Here is a 19321-nt window from a genome sequence, read left to right as displayed (position 1 = left end):
TATGTTTAAAATTGTTTGTGCAAGTTTTGTCCAAAAAGGCAAAATGGGGAGATTGAAAGGAATTTTAATTCCTTGAAAATCTTTTTCTTAAGCGTGTTAATTATAATATTGAATTTTGCCTTCTAGACAATAGATTTGATTTGACATGGTTAAATATTCTATGATCTCGAGATTGACTAGGATAGATATTTAACTAGAATGAATATTATATCTTGATTAAGAAATTAAGGGATTTATGTTTATAAAATATTATCAAGATATGATATGATATGTTGAATATTTATGTGCTATTATCGGAAATATTGAGATAGATATTTGCCTAGATTGAGTATTATCTTGATAAAGAAATATTGTGTATTATCGTTATCATATATTATCAAGATGATATCAAAAGAGACTTATTCCTAACAAAGAATTATTTCAGGACTCTACAAGGAAATCTTTTACATGCTTGGACTCTCATCTATAAGTAAAGGATTCTGCGCACAAACAATCGTATACTTCAGAGGAGAATTCATAAGAGCTTTCAGAGAAAATCACATAGAAGAATTCGAAGATTCTGAAGAACTTTTGCAACCATCGTTGTTGCTTGTCCCCGTGCTGTCGTTCGTGTTGAAGACATCAGAGACAACACTATGGAAACTGTGTTGATCGAAGATCTTTTCTGTCTCTTCAATTTAGGCTACGGGAGTTGCATCTGATTTGTTTTATATTCTGATTATTTAGGATGCAAGTTTGATTTCTCAACTTGTTGAGAAATTTAAGATTTAATGACTTTTCGTAAAATCACTAGGATTATTTTTGTAAAACTGATCTTACGTTTACTAGTGATATTTAGCCCTAAGGCACCCGCGCGAGTTTTTATACTCGTGCAAAATTAATTTCTTGTGTTATTTATTTTTGTTTATTTTCCGCTGCACTGTGTTGTCGTTGATGTTGTGACACCGCGGACAACACTGACTCTTTATTTTAACCTACAATTACAATACATTTTCTTTCACAAAGAAATCAGAAACGTCAAAATGTGCGGACATAGATGAGTCTTGACTTAAATCATCACCTTGATACATAAAATTAGTCTCAACATCCTTTGCTTTTTCTTTTGATGTTTGATAAAGATCAACAAGGTGTTTTGATGTACGACAATTATTATACCAATGCATTTTATCTCCACATCTATAGCACCCATTTTCTGAATTCATTGATTTATGATTTTGACCACTTTCAACATTTTTCTCTTGGTCATTAACACACTTTTTGGAACTTCCATTATTTTGATCATTATTATTATTATAAACATCGTTAAAGTAACAAGGTTTTTCATGCCCACGATCATATGGATGAAAGCGTCCTTTACCGCGCCCACGGCCACGGCTACGCCCACGACCACGACCGAATCCGATCTTATTTTGTTTCATCTTTTCATCATGCATTGCTACATTCACTTCAGGGAATGAGTTGGCACCCGTGGGACGAATTTCATGATTTTTCATCAATAACTCATTATTTTGCTCAGCCACAAGCAAATATGAAATCAAATCAGAATACTTCTTGAAACCTTTCTCTCTATACTGTTGTTGTAAGACAACATTAGAGGCATGGAATGTGGAATATGTTTTTTTCCAACAAATCATCATCAGTTATTTTCTCTCCACACAATTTCAATTGTGAACTGATGCGAAACAATGAAGAATTATATTTACTTACAGACTTAAAATCTTGTAAGCGTAAGTGCATCCAATCATAACGTGCTTTTGGAAGAATCACCGTCTTTTGATGGCTATATCTCTCTTTCAAATTATTCCATAGATCAAACGGATCTTTTATCGTCAAATATTCAATTTTTAAACCATCATGAAGATGGTGACGAAGGAATATCATAGCCTTTGCACGGTTTTGCAGTGATTCTTCATTTTCCACTTTGATGGTATCTCCAATACTCATAGCATCTAGATGTATTTCAGCATCTAGTATCCAAGAGAGATAATTCTTGCCGGATATATCAAGAGCGACAAATTCAAGTTTTGAGATATTCGACATGATGAAATCTATATAAAACACGAAATTAATAAATTTACATTGATATATAATAAAACAACTTTAAATATAAATATAAAAATTTAACGATGAACATGAAACAATAATACACAGATTGCAGTCATATATGTGATGTTCATGAGTAAATGTAACGAGTCATCAGAAAAAGTACAAGCTCTAAATAGACAATAAAAATTAACTAGTATGCCGATATTGAATCAAAAGCAAAGATAAAAATCGGTCATCGTCTTTTTTGAATCCGACGAATAAGAAAATTAATTCAAAATCATCATGCATGGTATTAGACACAAGAAATTCAATATCGGTGGTGGTGGGTGACGTGAGCAATTAATGCATCAAATATGATTAAAAATGGAACACAGCACATGAAGACAATTAAGAATTGATGACTATGGATGAATTGCATAACTTTTCATTTAAAAACAAACTTTGAAGTAAACTGAAAATAATAGCACATTCATGTTGATAACGCGTTATAAAATAAAAAAAAAACTAACCAAAAAATATGCAAAGAAAGCAAGTAAATTCAATATATCAAAAGTATTACATAAGTTACCTATTTATAGGTACAAGAAATTCTCGAATATGGTAACTATGATATTACAAGAAAGTGATATTATATTGATTCTTTACCATCTTTCGGAGATTTGATTATGATTTTCTACGATCACCCAAATATTTGACATCCATATCCATAATATTATAACACACGTATAGAATAACTCCAATAAATTAAGCTGAAAAAAGGTTAGTTTAAATCATAGATATCCATGTACATAACTTAAGTCCAATAACTAAAATTTCTAAAATCCATAATTATATATATATATGTATATATATTAGGCCCAGGACTAGGCTGGGCTAAAGCCCACCCTAATCCTTCACTAAGATACGCCCCGGCCCTGCCTGGATGTCTAATGTCTAATAAAACAAGCCATGGAATACCTGCTCCCATACCAAACCGATTCCTCTCACTGTCAAAACCTGCATTCACCTCCAATCTATATTTCCGTTGAGGTGGAGTACTTCATGTACTTCTGATGGAGGCTGATCAACAATATCTAGAATTGCGTTCATGGAACCAGAAAAGAATATATCCAATCAACATTTATATTCATGTACTGACCCATAATTCTATGATTTCTCTTACATTTTTCAATATACACACCTAAAGTCATAATAGCAAACAATTTAACCTCCTGAATTTTTAAGTATCCGCTAGGCCTAGCACTAAAATACAATAAAACAACGAAGCAAAATGAAATATTTTTCCATAAAATACCAAAGGGAAATTTTTTCCAGACACGTCCTTAACAAGGGGCAAAACAAAAGACGACGACTGATTTGCATTTTATTTTCTATCTTTTTTTATCATTTTAAAAATTATATATGTGTGTATGTATATGTATTTTTAAAATAATTATTCTTTTTTTACTATTTACCTCCTTGTAGGAGTAATTCGGTGAAAGACGCGGAATTACAAGCTATTCGAATTGGTATGGATGTTTCATTTCCCTTGAACATATGCGGAAGACAGCTAATGGGTTGCTCACATGTTGGCATGGAAAGCATTATCTTTTAATTTCAATCTGGAATTTGGTTGTAACAATTTACCTCCTTGGACTTACTTCATTAATGATATGTTGTTTTTAGCTTTTTTTTTTAATACAAAAATCGGGTTTTCAAAAAAATAAAATAAAAATGAAATAACAATAGAAATTACGGAAAGGGACTCGGGTGCAGTCTGCAGACTAGGCTGTGATGGAACTAGGGATAATAGTCAAAATAGTCACGTAAGTTTGCTTGTTTTGTGATTTGGTACTGTAAGTATTCAATTTTGGGTTTTGGTCCTGTAAGTTTAGTTATATTTTGGTTTTTCGTCCTTTTTTATTTTAGCAATATTTTTTTAATTTATAACCGGACCGGTGATTAAACCGATCTAACTTAAAAAAACGATCCAACTGGTTGAATGTTTTAACCGGACAGTCGGATTGAAAAATCGTTTATATAATATAATTAATAATAATTTTAAATTATAAAAACCTAAAAAATTTATATAAATAGAAAAATATATATATTTATCGTAGTTTGAAAACTAATTAACTATATAAATATATTTAAAAAAAATTATAAACTCTAATATTAATAAATAATATTTTTAACGAAGAAAAAATTTTAAATTATCATGTATATATGTAGTAGCCCGTACCCAGAGTAGATGATTAAGGGTTGAGCAGAACGGAAGCTCCGTTGTAGGAAACGGAAGCTCCGATGGTGATCGGAAGCTCCAGTATGCAACGGAAGCTCCGATAGTATTACGTCATCCATGACGTGTTGGACAACGGAAGCTCTGATCGGTAACGGAGGTTCCGATATCCCCTATCCGCAGTCAGCCAATGAGATTTTGCCGCATGGCGGATAAGCGAACTATAGGCGTGGACCTAGAGCCGGTAGAGCTTGCTTAATAGTTGAGATACGAAAGTACTGTTTGAGATATCCTGACGGAGTATGCATGCTTATGTGACTGCATGATTTATATGACATAATTTTATGTTGCATCCATTTGCATATCGTACTATCTCTTTTGAGATGTCAGTAGTAGGGTTTTACCTTATCCTGTTAGTGGATGGAGTTTCATCGATTTGGGTTCGGAGTATTCACTGGTATTTTGGTATGGGAGCCACCTCCTGATGCGACGACACATAGTGCTACATACCAGGGCCCGGTCTGTCTTTGTTATCTGATCCTTGGTCTCTAGTACAGTAGGCGGTACAATTGCATTCATGTATTCATATGTACGGTATACTCATACTCTCGTTCTGAGCGTTTTATGCTCACGTCTCGTACTTTGTGTGTAACGCCTCACTGTATCAAGACGGATCTTTTCAGCGTGCTTATATCCTCACTCACACGCACCCTGGAAAACTTTCCAGGGGGTCACCCATCCTATAATTGCCCCAAGTCAAGCACGCTTAACTTTGGAGTTCTTATGTGATGAGCTTCCGAAAAGAAGATGCACCTTCTTGATATGAGTTGTACATATCAAATCTTTTGTACCTCTCATTCCGGTGTGGGATCGGTTCATTCATGTCACCCGTTTCCCATTCTTTGGTTGGGTTTCCATCTTTCAGGTATTAACCACCCATATTGCGGACCATGTACCGCCCTAGGACTTTTTGGCTCCGGATGAATCACCTCTTAAATTGGCAGTAAACTGCCCTTCAATAGTTCACATATGGGGACGAATCCCCCTTAAATTGTCACACTACTTCAACTTCCAACATACAAAAATTATTTTCTTTTACTCAACCTTAAACATTAAATCATGCATAAAAATTATTTCATGAATGCATGTACTTAAATAAAATGTGTGTCCTTCATATATATTTAATTTAATTTCATACTAACATATAAATATTAAAAATAACTTCCATGCATAAAAATAATTAAATATATATTCAGGACACATGCAATTTCTCATTGGTTGTACTGAACTGCTGGCCCTAACACTCAAGCCCATTTTTTCTTAAATTCTGGCACATTAACACTGAGACTGGCCCATTAACATTCTTAAGCTCATTAACACATTTCTAAGCCCAATAACAACTTAATTTGGCCCAATGAGCCCAAAAGCCCAAAGACTGGCCCAATAACTTCCATGGGCCCCCAAGCCCATAAGAATTATTGGACTAACTTAATTAAATTTATATAAGCCTAATAGTAATTAAATTCAACCCAAATAATTAAATTGAACCCAATTAAATTTTTGGATTTAATTAGGCTCATTTAACACTTAATTAAACTTAAAACTTAAAATAAAAATACCCGAGCCCGACTCACTTAACCCGGACCCGGACCCACTAGACTTGACCCATGACTTATTGACCTCGACCCGGAACCAACAACCCGACCCGGATCACCCCAAACCCTAACAACCCGACGCCCCTCCCTTGTTTCTTCTCGGCCGCGAGCAGCAGCCCTTCTAGGGTTGTTTCCGCCCTGCTCCGGCTGCCCCTGGCCGGAGCTCTGCCGCCCAGACGTAGCCCACGTCTGGGCGGTCCTAACCTGCCCTGGCTCGGCCTCAACCCTTCACCCTAACCCAAGGCCGAACCCTCCTTCCAGAAACCCTAACCTGCGCACTCCATGGCTACTTCTTGCACCAGCTTGCCCAGGCCTCTACCTAGCCCATGACCGACCAAGACAAGCTAGCCTAAGGACCCCGACGAACCCCTTGACAGCCCTGACCAGCAGCCATGCACGCCCCTTAACCAAAAACGTGAGCATGATTCCCAAAAACGTGAACAAGTGCATACATTCAACCCATCTCGATATTTTATGAAATTTATTGAATAAAAAAAAATGATGCATACACACACACACGCATAAGCACTGATATGGCACAAAAATTAGAGAAAAAATCATGCCTTGCACCGTTGAATGGAAAGAAGAAGACATAGATGACGATTCCGGGACGACGGGGCGATGACAACCAACTTGGAGCTTGAAAACCCGATCACCAAAGGAGGCTTGGAGCTAAAATCGTCTGAAGAAGATGAAGGAGAGGTGGGGTGGCGGCTAGAAGCTTGAACGTAGGGTTGGGGTTTATTTTTGGGTGATTTTTGATTAATTAGAATATATGGTAATTAAAATATTAATAAGGGTTTTAAATATACAATATATATAACTTAAAAACTCTAAATAACAAGTAAAATCTGATACCAAAATTAAAATCCCGAAATAATTATTTTAGGGAATTTTAAAGGTAATTAAAAGTCAATATTTTGGCTAATTTTGGATAAAAATGGACTCCTAAAATTATATAAAATTAAATACTTATAATTTTGAGAAAATAAACTCAAAATACTATTTTTGGCTCTAAAAAGGCTCATGAAATAAATTGGATAAAAAGTTGTCATCTCGTCCATCCACGGTCCCGTCTACGCGATAAAATAATTAAATTTCCATAAATCATGAAAATCACTAATTATGGGTTAAATGCCTAAAAATAACTTAAAACATGCACAAATAATTCACATCATAATTTAACCCATAAATCTAAAATTTCAAATAAATAAATTTCCTAATTATGCATGCGAATTTACGTATTAAAAATACCGGGTGTTACAATTCTCCCCCCCTTAAATTGGATTTCGTCCTCGAAATTAAAGTACTTACCCGAAAAACTCCGGGTAGCGAGTCCTCATGTCTGTCTCGGTCTCCCAAGTAGTTTCCTCCTCCGAGTGATTCAGCCACTGTACTCTGACCATCGGTATGACTCGCGTCCTAAGTCTCCGCTCCTCCCTAGCCAAGATCCGTACTGGCCTCTCCTCATAAACTAGATCAGGTAGCAACTGCAAGAGCTCGAAATCCAACACATGCGACGGGTTAGAGACATATCTCCGAAGCATGGATACATGGAAAACGTTGTGCACTGCTGCAAGCCCTGGCGGTAGAGCTAAACGGTAGGCCAACGTGCCAACTCTCTCCAAGATCTTGAATGACCCTATATATCTAGGGTTAAGCTTGCCTCTCCGGCCAAATCGCACTACTCCCTTCATAGGTGACACTCTCAGAAACACGTGATCACCTACTGCGAACTCCAAATCTCGTCGTCGAGTATCTGCATAACTCTTCTGACGACTCTGAGCAGTCCTCATTCGATCCCGAATCTGAGTCACAATGTCAGCTGTCTGCTGCACGATCTCAGGACCAAGTAAAATTCTCTCACCAACCTCATCCCAATGCACAGGAGATCTGCACCTCCTCCCGTACAATGCTGCATAAGGAGCCATACCTATAGACGACTGAAAACTGTTGTTATAGGTAAACTCCACTAATGGCAGTCTAGTCTTCCACGAGCCCTGAAATTTGATGACACAAGCTCTCAGTAGATCCTCGAGAACCTGGATGACTCTCTCAGACTGACCATCTGTCTGGGGATGGAACGCTGTACTGAACAAAAGTCTAGTCCCCAATGCAGTGTGCAAACTCTTCCAAAACGCAAACGTAAATCTCGGATCTCTGTCTGATACTATCGACACTGGTATGCCATGCAGTCTAACAATCTCCTTTATGTAAAGCTCTGCATACTGTGTCAACGAGTAAGTAGTCCTCACTGGTAAGAAATGAGCTGACTTGGTGAGTCTATCCACGATCACCCAAATAGCTGTGCAACCTCTGGCACTCCTCGGTAAACCAACTACAAAGTCCATCGTAATGTTCTCCCATTTTCATTCCGGAATAGGAAGAGGTCTAAGAAGTCCTGCTGGACGCTGATGCTCAGCCTTGACCTGCTGACAAGTCAAGCACTCTGACACAACTCTCCCGATGTCTCTCTTCATCCCGAGCCACCAATACAATAGCTGCAAATCTCGGTACATCTTCGTACTTCCGGGGTGAATGGAGTATGGAGATGTGTGAGCCTCTGCTAGAATCTCAGCTCTCAACTGATCGACGTTCGGTACCCACATCCTACCATGGTACTGAACAATTCCATCCACAACTGTATACAGAAGACCACCCTTGGCCTCATCTCTCTGTCTCCAACGCTGCAACTCCTCATCAGTAGACTGTCCATCCCTGATCCGATCTCGCAGAACTGGCTGCACCGTCAACACTGACAAGCTCGGTGCATGACCACTTGAGTAAAACTCCAAATAAAACCTCTGAATCTCACTCTGCAGTGGTAACTGCACTGACAAACACGATACCACTTACGACTTCCGACTCAAAGCATCGGCCACTACATTAGCTTTACCCGGATGGTAGCTAATGTCACAGTCGTAATCCTTAACCAACTCCAACCATCTCCGTTGCCTCATGTTCAACTCCTTCTGAGTGAAGAAGTACTTGAGGCTCTTGTGATCAGTGAAAATCTTGCACTTCTCGCCATACAGATAGTGCCTCCAGATTTTCAAAGCGAAGACCACTGCTGCTAACTCCAAGTCATGTGTCGGGTAGTTCTGCTCATGAATCTTCATCTGCCTCGACGCATAAGCAATAACCTTACCACACTGCATAAGTACTGCGCCTAAACCTAGCTTAGACGCGTCGGTGTACACCACTAACTCCTCGTGTGGTACTGTCATCGCTAAAATCGATGCAGTAGTGAGTGCTTCCTTCAGCTGATCGAAGCTCCTCTGACAGTCTGAACTCCAAATAAACTTCGTGTTCTTCTTGGTTAAGAAAGTCAAGGGTACTACAATTGAGGAAAAACCCTTGATGAACTTCCTATAATATCCTGCCAAACCCAAGAAACTGCGAATCTCCGAAGCATTCCTCGGAATACCCCATTTCTGCACTGCCTCAACCTTCGACTGATCCACTGCAATCCCATCTCTCGAGATAATGTGGCCAAGAAATGCCACCTGCTCGAGCCAAAACTCGCACTTGCTGAACTTGGCATACAAACGATGCTCCCTCAAAGTCTGCAAGGCTGTCTGTAGATGCTGGCTATGCTACTCAATGCTCCTAGAGTAGATCAAGATATCATCAATGAAGACTATGATGAACTGATCAAGATATGGCTGAAAAACCCGGTTCATGAGATCCATGAAAACCGCTGGAGTATTGGTCATCCCAAATGGCATTACTAAGAACTCGTAATGCCCATAACGTGTCCGGAAAGCAGTCTTGGACACATCTGCATCTCTAACTCGCAGCTGATGATAACCAGATCGCAGGTCGATCTTGGAGAACACTGAAGCTCCCTGCAACTTATCAAATAAGTCCTCTATTCTTGGCAGTGGGTACTTATTCTTCACTGTGACCCTGTTGAGCTCTCGATAATCGATGCACAGTCTCATACTGCCATCCTTCTTCTTCACAAATAACACTGGAGCTCCCCATGAAGAAAAGTTAGGACGAACAAAGCCTTTCTCTAATAACTCCTGTATCTGCTCCTTCAACTCTTTCATCTCGGTAGGAGCAAGTCTGTATGGTGCCTTAGAGATAGGCACGGTGTCTGGCACTAAGTCGATGCTGAACTCCACATCTTTCACTGGTGGAATTCCTGCAACATCCTCCGGAAAGACGTTCGGAAAGTCACGAACCACCTCTATCTCGGATAATGATCTGCTAGATGGTCCTGAGGCCGTGACAATACTTGCTAGAAAACCTTGGCAACCCCATTTCAACAGCTTCCTCACCAGAATAAGAGATATCACCTGAGGAACATCACTGCTCTGAGATGCATGGAAGGTAAACGGGTCGCCTTCTGATGGTTTCACTGACACCGATCTCCGACGAAAGTCAATCGAAGCTCCATTGACTGTCAACCAGTCCATACCCAATATCAAATAAAATCCACTCAACGGCAAAACCACCACATCTGCGCGAATGGAGTGCCCCTGAAGCTCCAACTCCAGTTCTCGAATGACACTAGAGGTAGAAATAATCTATCCTGACGGCATAGTGACATCATAAACACTGTCAACAATCTCAGGTGTGATGTCTATCCGTCTGATAAACTCCAGGGAGATAAACGAATGCGTAGCCCCTGAATCTAGCAACGCAAACGTGGAGTTGCCTCCAACTAGAATTCTCCCTGCACGCAGAAGAATCCCAACAATTTCATACCACTACTAAACTTTCCCCCAAAGATAAGTCACTAATAACCCTTAATTCTAATCACAAATAAAACATGATTCTTATTCTAACATGCAGATAGAAAAATCCCAAATACAAATTATTTCACAAAGAAAAATCAAAATTCTTAACCAAAGGAAGAAATTATAAAATACTAGGGGTAAGATATACCGGTGATCAAGGAGGTGTCTGGGTCTGCCTCTTCTGCCTGCATAACGAACAATCTACCAGCAGTGTTCTTCTTCCTCGGGTAATTAGCTATCTGGTGCCCTGGCTCTCTACAGTGGAAACAAACTCCTGCTCCCAGAAGACAAGGTCCCGAATGCATCTTCTGACACTTCGGACAAGTAGGAAAATCTCTAGTATTAGGGGCCCCGCCCCTCGGCTGCTGTGGCCTCTGCTGCTGGTTCGGGCCCTTATACGGCCCAGTATACTGCTTCTTCGCAGGAGGCTGCGAAGATGGTCGCTGAAATCCAAACTGAATCTGTCTCTTCCCCTGCTGCTCTCGCTGTATCTCTCTCCTACTCTCCTTTGACCTCAGTGCTCTACTAACTGCCGCCTCATATGTAGCGACATCCATCATACGTACGTCATGCTTGATATCCGCCTTCAGTCCCTCCACAAACTGCCTCATCTTCTCCGGTGGACTGTCTGAAATCAGAGGCACAAAATGACAGCCCCTCTCGAACTGTCTCACATACTCAACCACTGACCTGTCCCCCTGTCGGAGACTCATAAACTCCCGGATCATGCGACTGCGTACATCCTCCGTGAAATACTTGGCGTAGAAGATACGCCTAAACTCCTCCCAAGTCAATATAGGAAGATGTACTCCCCTGGCAGCACCCTCCCACCAAAGAGCTGCATCTCCCTTCATCATATAAGTCGCACAGTTCACCCTGTCGGCGTCAGTAATCCCCATGTATGCAAATATGGACTCCAAAGAGCGAATCCACCCCTCAGCCACCAATGGATCGGTGGTACCAGTGAACTCCTTCGGTCCCTTCTTCTAGAACCGCTCAGCAACGTCCTCCTCGTGGGACAGTCTAGGACGTGCAGCCTGCTGCTCCAACAGAGCAGTAATCCCTGCCATCATATTAGCATTGGCCTGCTCCCATGCTGCAAGTGGGTTCTGCGGAGGTGGAGGTGGAGGTGAAGGTGGAGGTGGAGATTCCCTACGTCTGTTCATAGGTCTCGAAGGCATTCTGCACCACCACATATTTTTTTACGTAAATCGCCATGCATAACTAAGTGTTTTAACATTAATGCTAACTTAAATTCTTAAAAGTAAATCATGCTATAAACACTTAAAACTTACAAACCGGTAGTGTGGATTTCTGAGCTCGCATAGCAGTAATGACCCCTCCAAGGACCGTGCTTTGATACCAACTGAAACGACCCTAACTCTCTAAATATAAATAAATATGCGGAAAATTTTTTTTTATACCTACTAAGTAAAAATATGTACATACATGCCCATACATATATGCACAGAATAAATAGATTTAAAAATAAATAACTTAAATAAAAATGCAACCTTTAATAAATTAAATATCTGAGTCAAACATTTAATAAAATACTGACATAAGCAAAATAAATAAAATTTGCATGCACTGAAAATATTTAAATAAAATGAGTAATAATATCCACCACTGAAAATAAATAAAATGTATGACATGATAAAAATATTCAAAACATGACGTAGACTCAGACAACGGTCACGGGGTTACTGCTTGTACGCTCATAGTTCCTCGCCGCTGGTGGGTACTACATCTCCTCTACGTACTCACCTGCACCATATCAGTTTAGTGAGCCAAGAGGCCCAACATGCTAACATAACAAGAATTTAAAATAATTTAAATCACTTTAATACTAATACATAACATATACACAAATGAGCATGCTTAATAATATCATGAACATAACATAAACTTAAATTAAACTTGAATATCACAATAATACATAAACATTGTTGAGCAAAATATTTTCTAACATCGAAAGGTCGTATCCATAGTGTAACCATACATACATTAAATACTGATCAGCGTGGTAAACCAACGTACGTGGCGGTGACGAATCACCTCTTAAATTGGCAGTAAACTGCCCTTCAATAGTTCACATATGGGGACGAATCCCCCTTAAATTGTCACACTACTTCAACTTTCAACATAAAAAAATTATTTTCTTTTGCTCAACCTTAAACATTAAATCATGCATAAAAATTATTTCATGAATGCATGTACTTAAATAAAATGTGTGTCATTCATATATATTTAATTTAATTTCATACTAACATATAAATATTAAAAATAACTTCCATGCATAAAAATAATTAAATATATATTCAGGACACATGCAATTTCTCATGGGTTATACTGAACTGCTGGCCCTAACACTCAAGCCCATTTTTTCTTAAATTCTGGCCCATTAACACTGAGACTGACCCATTAACATTCTTAAGCCCATTAACACATTTCTAAGCCCAATAACAACTTAATCTGGCCCAATGGGCCCAAAAGCCCAAAGACTAGCCCAATAACTTCCATGGCCCCCCAAGCCCATAAGAATTATTGGACTAACTTAATTAAATTTATATAAGCCCAATAGTAATTAAATTCAACCCAAATAATTAAATTGAACCCAATTAAATTTTTGGATTTAATTAGGCTCATTTAACACTTAATTAAACTTAAAACTTAAAATAAAAATACTCGAGCCCGACTCACTTAACCCGGACCCGGACCCACTAGACTTGACCCATGACTTATTGACCTCGACCCGGACCCAACAACCCGACCCGGATCACCCCAAACCCTAACAATCCGACGCCCCTCCCTTGTTTCTTCTCGGCCGCGAGCAGCAGCCCTTCTAGGGCTGCTGCCGCCCTGCTCCGGCCGCCCCTGGCCGGAGCTCCGCCGCCCAGACGTAGCCCACGTCTGGGCGGTCCTAACCTGCCCTGGCTCGGCCTCAACCCTTCACCCTAGCCCAAGGCCGAACCCTCCTTCCAGAAACCCTAACCTGCGCACCCCATGGCTACTTCTTGCACCAGCTCGCCCAGGCCTCTACCTAGCCCATGACCGACCAAGACAAGCTAGCCTAAGGACCCCGAAGAACCCCTTGACAGCCCTGACCAGCAGCCATGCACGCCCTTTAACCAAAAACGTGAGCATGATTCCCAAAAACGTGAACAAGTGCATACATTCAACCCATCTCGATATTTTATGAAATTTCTTGAATAAAAAAAAATGATGCATACACACACACACACGCATAAGCACTGATATGGCACAAAAATTAGAGAAAAAATCATGCCTTGCACCGTTGAATGGAAAGAAGAAGACATAGATGACGATTCCGGGACGATGGGGCGATGACAACCAACTTGGAGTTTGAAAAACCGATCACCAAAGGAGGCTTGGAGCTAAAATCGTCTGAAGAAGATGAAGGAGAGGTGGGGTGGCGGCTAGAAGCTTGAACGTAGGGTTGGGGTTTATTTTTGGGTGATTTTTGATTAATTAGAATATAGGGTAATTAAAATATTAATAAGGGTTTTAAATATACAATATATATAACTTAAAATCTCTAAATAACAAGTAAAATCTGATACAAAAATTAAAATCCCGAAATAATTATTTTAGGGAATTTTAAAGGTAATTAAAAGTCAATATTTTGGCTAATTTTGGATAAAAATGAACTCCTAAAATTATATAAAATTAAATACTTATAATTTTGAGAAAATAAACTCAAAATACTATTTTTGGCTCTAAAAAGGCTCATGAAATAAATTGGATAAAAAGTTGTCATCTCGTCCATCCACGGTCCCGTCTACGCGATAAAATAATTAAATTTTCATAAATCATGAAAATCACTAATTATGGGTTAAATGCCTAAAAATAACTTAAAACATGCACAAATAATTCACATCATAATTTAACCCATAAATCTAAAATTTCAAATAAATAAATTTCCTAATTATGCATGCGAATTTACGTATTAAAAATACCGGGTGTTACAATTCTCCCCCCCTTAAATTGGATTTCGTCCTCGAAATTAAAGTACTTACCCGAAAAACTCCGGGTAGCGAGTCCTCATGTCTGCCTCGGTCTCCCAAGTAGCTTACTCCTCCGAGTGATTCAGCCACTGGACTCTGACCATCGGTATGACTCGCGTCCTAAGTCTCCGCTCCTCCCTAGCCAAGATCCGTACTGGCCTCTCCTCATAAACTAGATCAGGTGGCAACTGCAAGAGCTCAAAATCCAACACATGCGACGGGTTAGAGACATATCTCCGAAGCATGGATACATGGAAAACGTTGTGCACTGCTGCAAGCCCTGGCGGTAGAGCTAAACGGTAGGCCAACATGCCAACTCTCTCCAAGATCTTGAATGACCCTATATATCTAGGGTTAAGCTTGCCTCTCCGGCCAAATCGCACTACTCCCTTCATAGGTGACACTCTCAGAAACACGTGATCACCTACTGCGAACTCCAAATCTCGTCGTCGAGTATCTGCATAACTCTTCTGACGACTCTGAGCACTCCTCATTCGATCCCGAATCTGAGTCACAATGTCAGCTGTCTGCTGCACGATCTCAGGACCAAGTAAAATCCTCTCACCAACCTCATCCCAATGCACAGGAGATCTGCACCTCCTCCCGTACAATGCTGCATAAGGAGCCATACCTATAGACGACTGAAAACTGTTGTTATAGGTAAACTCCACTAATGGCAGTCTAGTCTTCCACGAGCCCTGAAAGTCGATGACACAAGCTCTCAGTAGATCCTCGAGAACCTGGATAACTCTCTCAGACTGACCATCTGTCTGGGGATGGAACGCTGTACTGAAAAAAAGTCTAGTCCCCAATGCAGTGTGCAAACTCTTCCAAAACGCAAACGTAAATCTCGGATCTCTGTCTGATACTATCGACACTGGTATGCCATGCAGTCTAACAATCTCCTTTATGTAAAGCTCTGCATACTGTGTCAACGAGTAAGTAGTCCTCACTGGTAAGAAATGAGCTGACTTGGTGAGTCTATCCACGATCACCCAAATAGCTGTGCAACCTCTGGCACTCCTCGGTAAACCAACTACAAAGTCCATCGTAATGTTCTCCCATTTCCATTCCGGAATAGGAAAAGGTCTAAGAAGTCCTGCTGGACGCTGATGCTCAGCCTTGAACTGCTGACAAGTCAAGCACTCTGACACAACTCTCCCGATGTCTCTCTTCATCCCGGGCCACCAATACAATAGCTGCAAATCTCGGTACATCTTCGTACTTCCGGGGTGAATGGAGTATGGAGATGTGTGAGCCTCTGCTAGAATCTCAGCTCTCAACTGATCGACGTTCGGTACCCACATCTTACCACGGTACTGAACAACGCCATCCACAACTGTATACAGAAGACCACCCTTGGCCTCATCTCTCTGTCTCCAACGCTGCAACTCCTCATCAGTAGACTGTCCATCCCTGATCCGATCTCGCAGAACTGGCTGCACCGTCAACACTGACAAGCTCGGTGCATGACCACTTGAGTAAAACTCCAAATCAAACCTCTGAATCTCACTCTGCAGTGGTAACTGCACTGACAAACACGATACCACTGACGACTTCCGAATCAAAACATCGGCCACTACATTAGATTTACCCGGATGGTAGCTAATGTCACAGTCGTAATCCTTAACCAACTCCAACCATCTCCGTTGCCTCATGTTCAACTCCTTCTGAGTGAAAAAGTACTTTAGGCTCTTGTGATCAGTGAAAATCTTGCACTTCTCGCCATACAGATAGTGCCTCCAGATTTTCAAAGCGAAGACCACTGCTGCTAACTCCAAGTCATGTGTCGGGTAGTTCTGCTCATGAATCTTCATTTGCCTCGACGCATAAGCAATAACCTTACCACACTGCATAAGTACTGCGCCTAAACCTAGCTTAGACGCGTCGGTGTACACCACTAACTCCTCGTGTGGTACTGTCATCGCTAAAACCGGTGCAGTAGTGAGTGCTTCCTTCAGCTGATCGAAGCTCCTCTGACAGTCTGAACTCCAAATAAACTTCGCGTTCTTCTTGGTTAAGGAAGTCAAGGGTACTACAATTGAGGAAAAACCCTTGATGAACTTCCTATAATATCCTGCCAAACCCAAGAAACTGCGAATCTCCGAAGCATTCCTCGGAATACCCCATTTCTGCACTGCCTCAACCTTCGACTGATCCACTGCAATCCCATCTCTCAAAATAATGTGGCCAAGAAATGCCACCTGCTCGAGCCAAAACTCGTACTTGCTGAACTTGGCATACAAACGATGCTCCCTCAAAGTCTGCAAGGCTGTCTGTAGATGCTGCCTATGCTCCTCAATGCTCCTAGAGTAGATCAAGATATCATCAATGAAGACTATGATGAACTGATCAAGATATGGTTGAAAAACCCGGTTCATGAGATCCATGAAAACCGCTGGAGTATTGGTCATCCCAAATGGCATTACTAAGAACTCGTAATGCCCATAACGTGTCCGGAAAGCAGTCTTGGACACATCTGCATCTCTAACTCGCAGCTGATGATAACCAGATCGCAGGTCGATCTTGGAGAACACTGAAGCTCCCTGCAACTGATCAAATAAGTCCTCTATTCTTGGCAGTGGGTACTTATTCTTCACTGTGACCCTGTTGAGCTCTCGATAATCGATGCACAGTCTCATACTGCCATCCTTCTTCTTCACAAATAACACTGGAGCTCCCCATGAAGAAAAGCTAGGACGAACAAAGCCTTTCTCTAATAACTCCTGTATCTGCTCCTTCAACTCTTTCATCTCGGTAGGAGCAAGTCTGTATGGTGCCTTAGAGATAGGCACGGTTTCTGGCACTAAGTCGATGCTGAACTCCACATCTCTCACTGGTGGAATTCCTGCAACATCCTCCGGAAATACGTCCGGAAAGTCACGAACCACCTCTATCTCGGATAATGATCTGCTAGATGGTCCTGAGGCCGTGACAATACTTGCTAGAAAACCTTGGCAACCCTGTTTCAATAGCTTCCTCACCTGAATAAGAGATATCACCTGAGGAACATCACTGCTCTGAGATGCATGGAAGGTAAACGGGTCGCCTTCTGATGGTTTCACTGACACCGATCTCCGACGAAAGTCAATCGAAGCTCCATTGACTGTCAACCAGTCCATACCCAATATCAAATAAAATTCACTCAACGGCAAAACCACCACATCTGCGCGAATGGAGTGCCCCTGAAGCTCCAACTCCAGTTCTCGAATGACACTAGAGGTAGAAATAATTTGTCCTGACGGCATAGTGACATCATAACCACTGTTAACAATTTCAGGTGTGATGCCTATCCATCTGATAAACTCCAGGGAGATAAACGAATGCGTAGCCCCTGAATCTAGCAACGCAAACGTGGAGTTACCTCCAACTAGAATTCTCCCTGCACGCAGAAGAATCCCAACAATTTCATACCACTACTAAATCTTTCCCCAAAGATAAGTCACTAATAACCCTTAATTCTAATCACAAGTAAAACATGATTCTTATTCTAACATGCAGATAGAAAAATCCCAAATACAAATTATTTCACAAAGAAAAATCGAAATTCTTAACCAAAGGAAGAAATTATAAAATACTAGGGGTAAGATATACCGGTGATCAAGGAGGTGTCTGGGTCTGCCTCCTCTGCCTGCATAACGAACACTCTACCAGCAGTGTTCTTCTTCCTCGGGCAATTAGCTATCTGGTGCCCTGGCTCTCTACAGTGGAAACAAACTCCTGCTCCCAGAAGACAAGGTCCCGAATGCATCTTGACACTTTGGGCAAGTAGGAAAACCTCCAGTATTAGGGGCCCCGCCCCTCGGCTGCTGTGGCCTCTGCTGCTGGTTCGGGTCCTTAGACGGCCCAGTATACTGCTTCTTCGCAGGAGGCTGCGAAGATGGTCGCTGAAATCCAAACTGAATCTGTCTCTTCCCCTGCTGCTCTCGCTGTATCTCTCTCCTACCCTCCTTTGACCTCAGTGCTCTACTAACTGCCGCCTCATATGTAGCGACATCCATCATACGTACGTCATGCTTGATATCCGCCTTCAGTCCCTCCACAAACTGCCTCATCTTCTCCGGTGGACTGTCTGAAATCAGAGGCACAAAATGACAGCCCCTCTCGAACTGTCTCACATACTCAACCACTGACCTGTCCCCCTGTCGGAGACTCATAAACTCCCGGATCATGCGACTGCGTACATCCTCCGTGAAATACTTGGCGTAGAAGATACGCCTAAACTCCTCCCAAGTCAATATAGGAAGATGTACTCCCCTGGCAGCACCCTCCCACCAAAGAGCTGCATCTCCCTTCATCATATAAGTCGCACAGTTCACCCTGTCGGCGTCAGTAATCCCCATGTATGCAAATATGGACTCCAAAGAGCGAATCCACCCCTCAGCCACCAATGGATCGGTGGTACCAGTGAACTCCTTCGGTCCCTTCTTCTAGAACCGCTCAGCAACGTCCTCCTCATGGGACAGTCTAGGACGTGCAGCCTGCTGCTCCAACAGAGCAGTAATCCCTGCCATCATATTAGCATTGGCCTGCTCCAATGCTGCAAGTGGGTTCTGCGGAGGTGGAGGTGGAGGTGGAGGTGGAGGTGGAGATTCCCCACGTCTGTTCATAGGTCTCGGAGGCATT

At 41.2% G+C, this 19321-nt stretch overlaps 1 protein-coding gene across 1 annotated transcript; it reads right to left on the bottom strand.

Moving 5' to 3' along the window:
* Positions 1-980: 980 nt before the first annotated feature.
* LOC140871583 (uncharacterized) lies at positions 981-2040 on the bottom strand. The gene is made up of 2 exons (XM_073274158.1): positions 1708-2040; positions 981-1571 (listed from the first exon to the last, which is right to left on the bottom strand). The coding sequence occupies exons 1-2, from the start codon at positions 2038-2040 to the stop codon at positions 981-983; spliced, it is 924 nt and encodes a 307-aa protein (XP_073130259.1).
* Between the last annotated feature and the right edge of the window lie 17281 nt (positions 2041-19321).

Source organism: Henckelia pumila, chromosome 1, assembly GCF_033568475.1.
Source record: "Henckelia pumila isolate YLH828 chromosome 1, ASM3356847v2, whole genome shotgun sequence".
In the NCBI taxonomy this organism is placed as follows: Eukaryota; Viridiplantae; Streptophyta; class Magnoliopsida; order Lamiales; family Gesneriaceae; genus Henckelia; species Henckelia pumila.
This window is presented reverse-complemented; position numbering and strand designations above follow the sequence as displayed.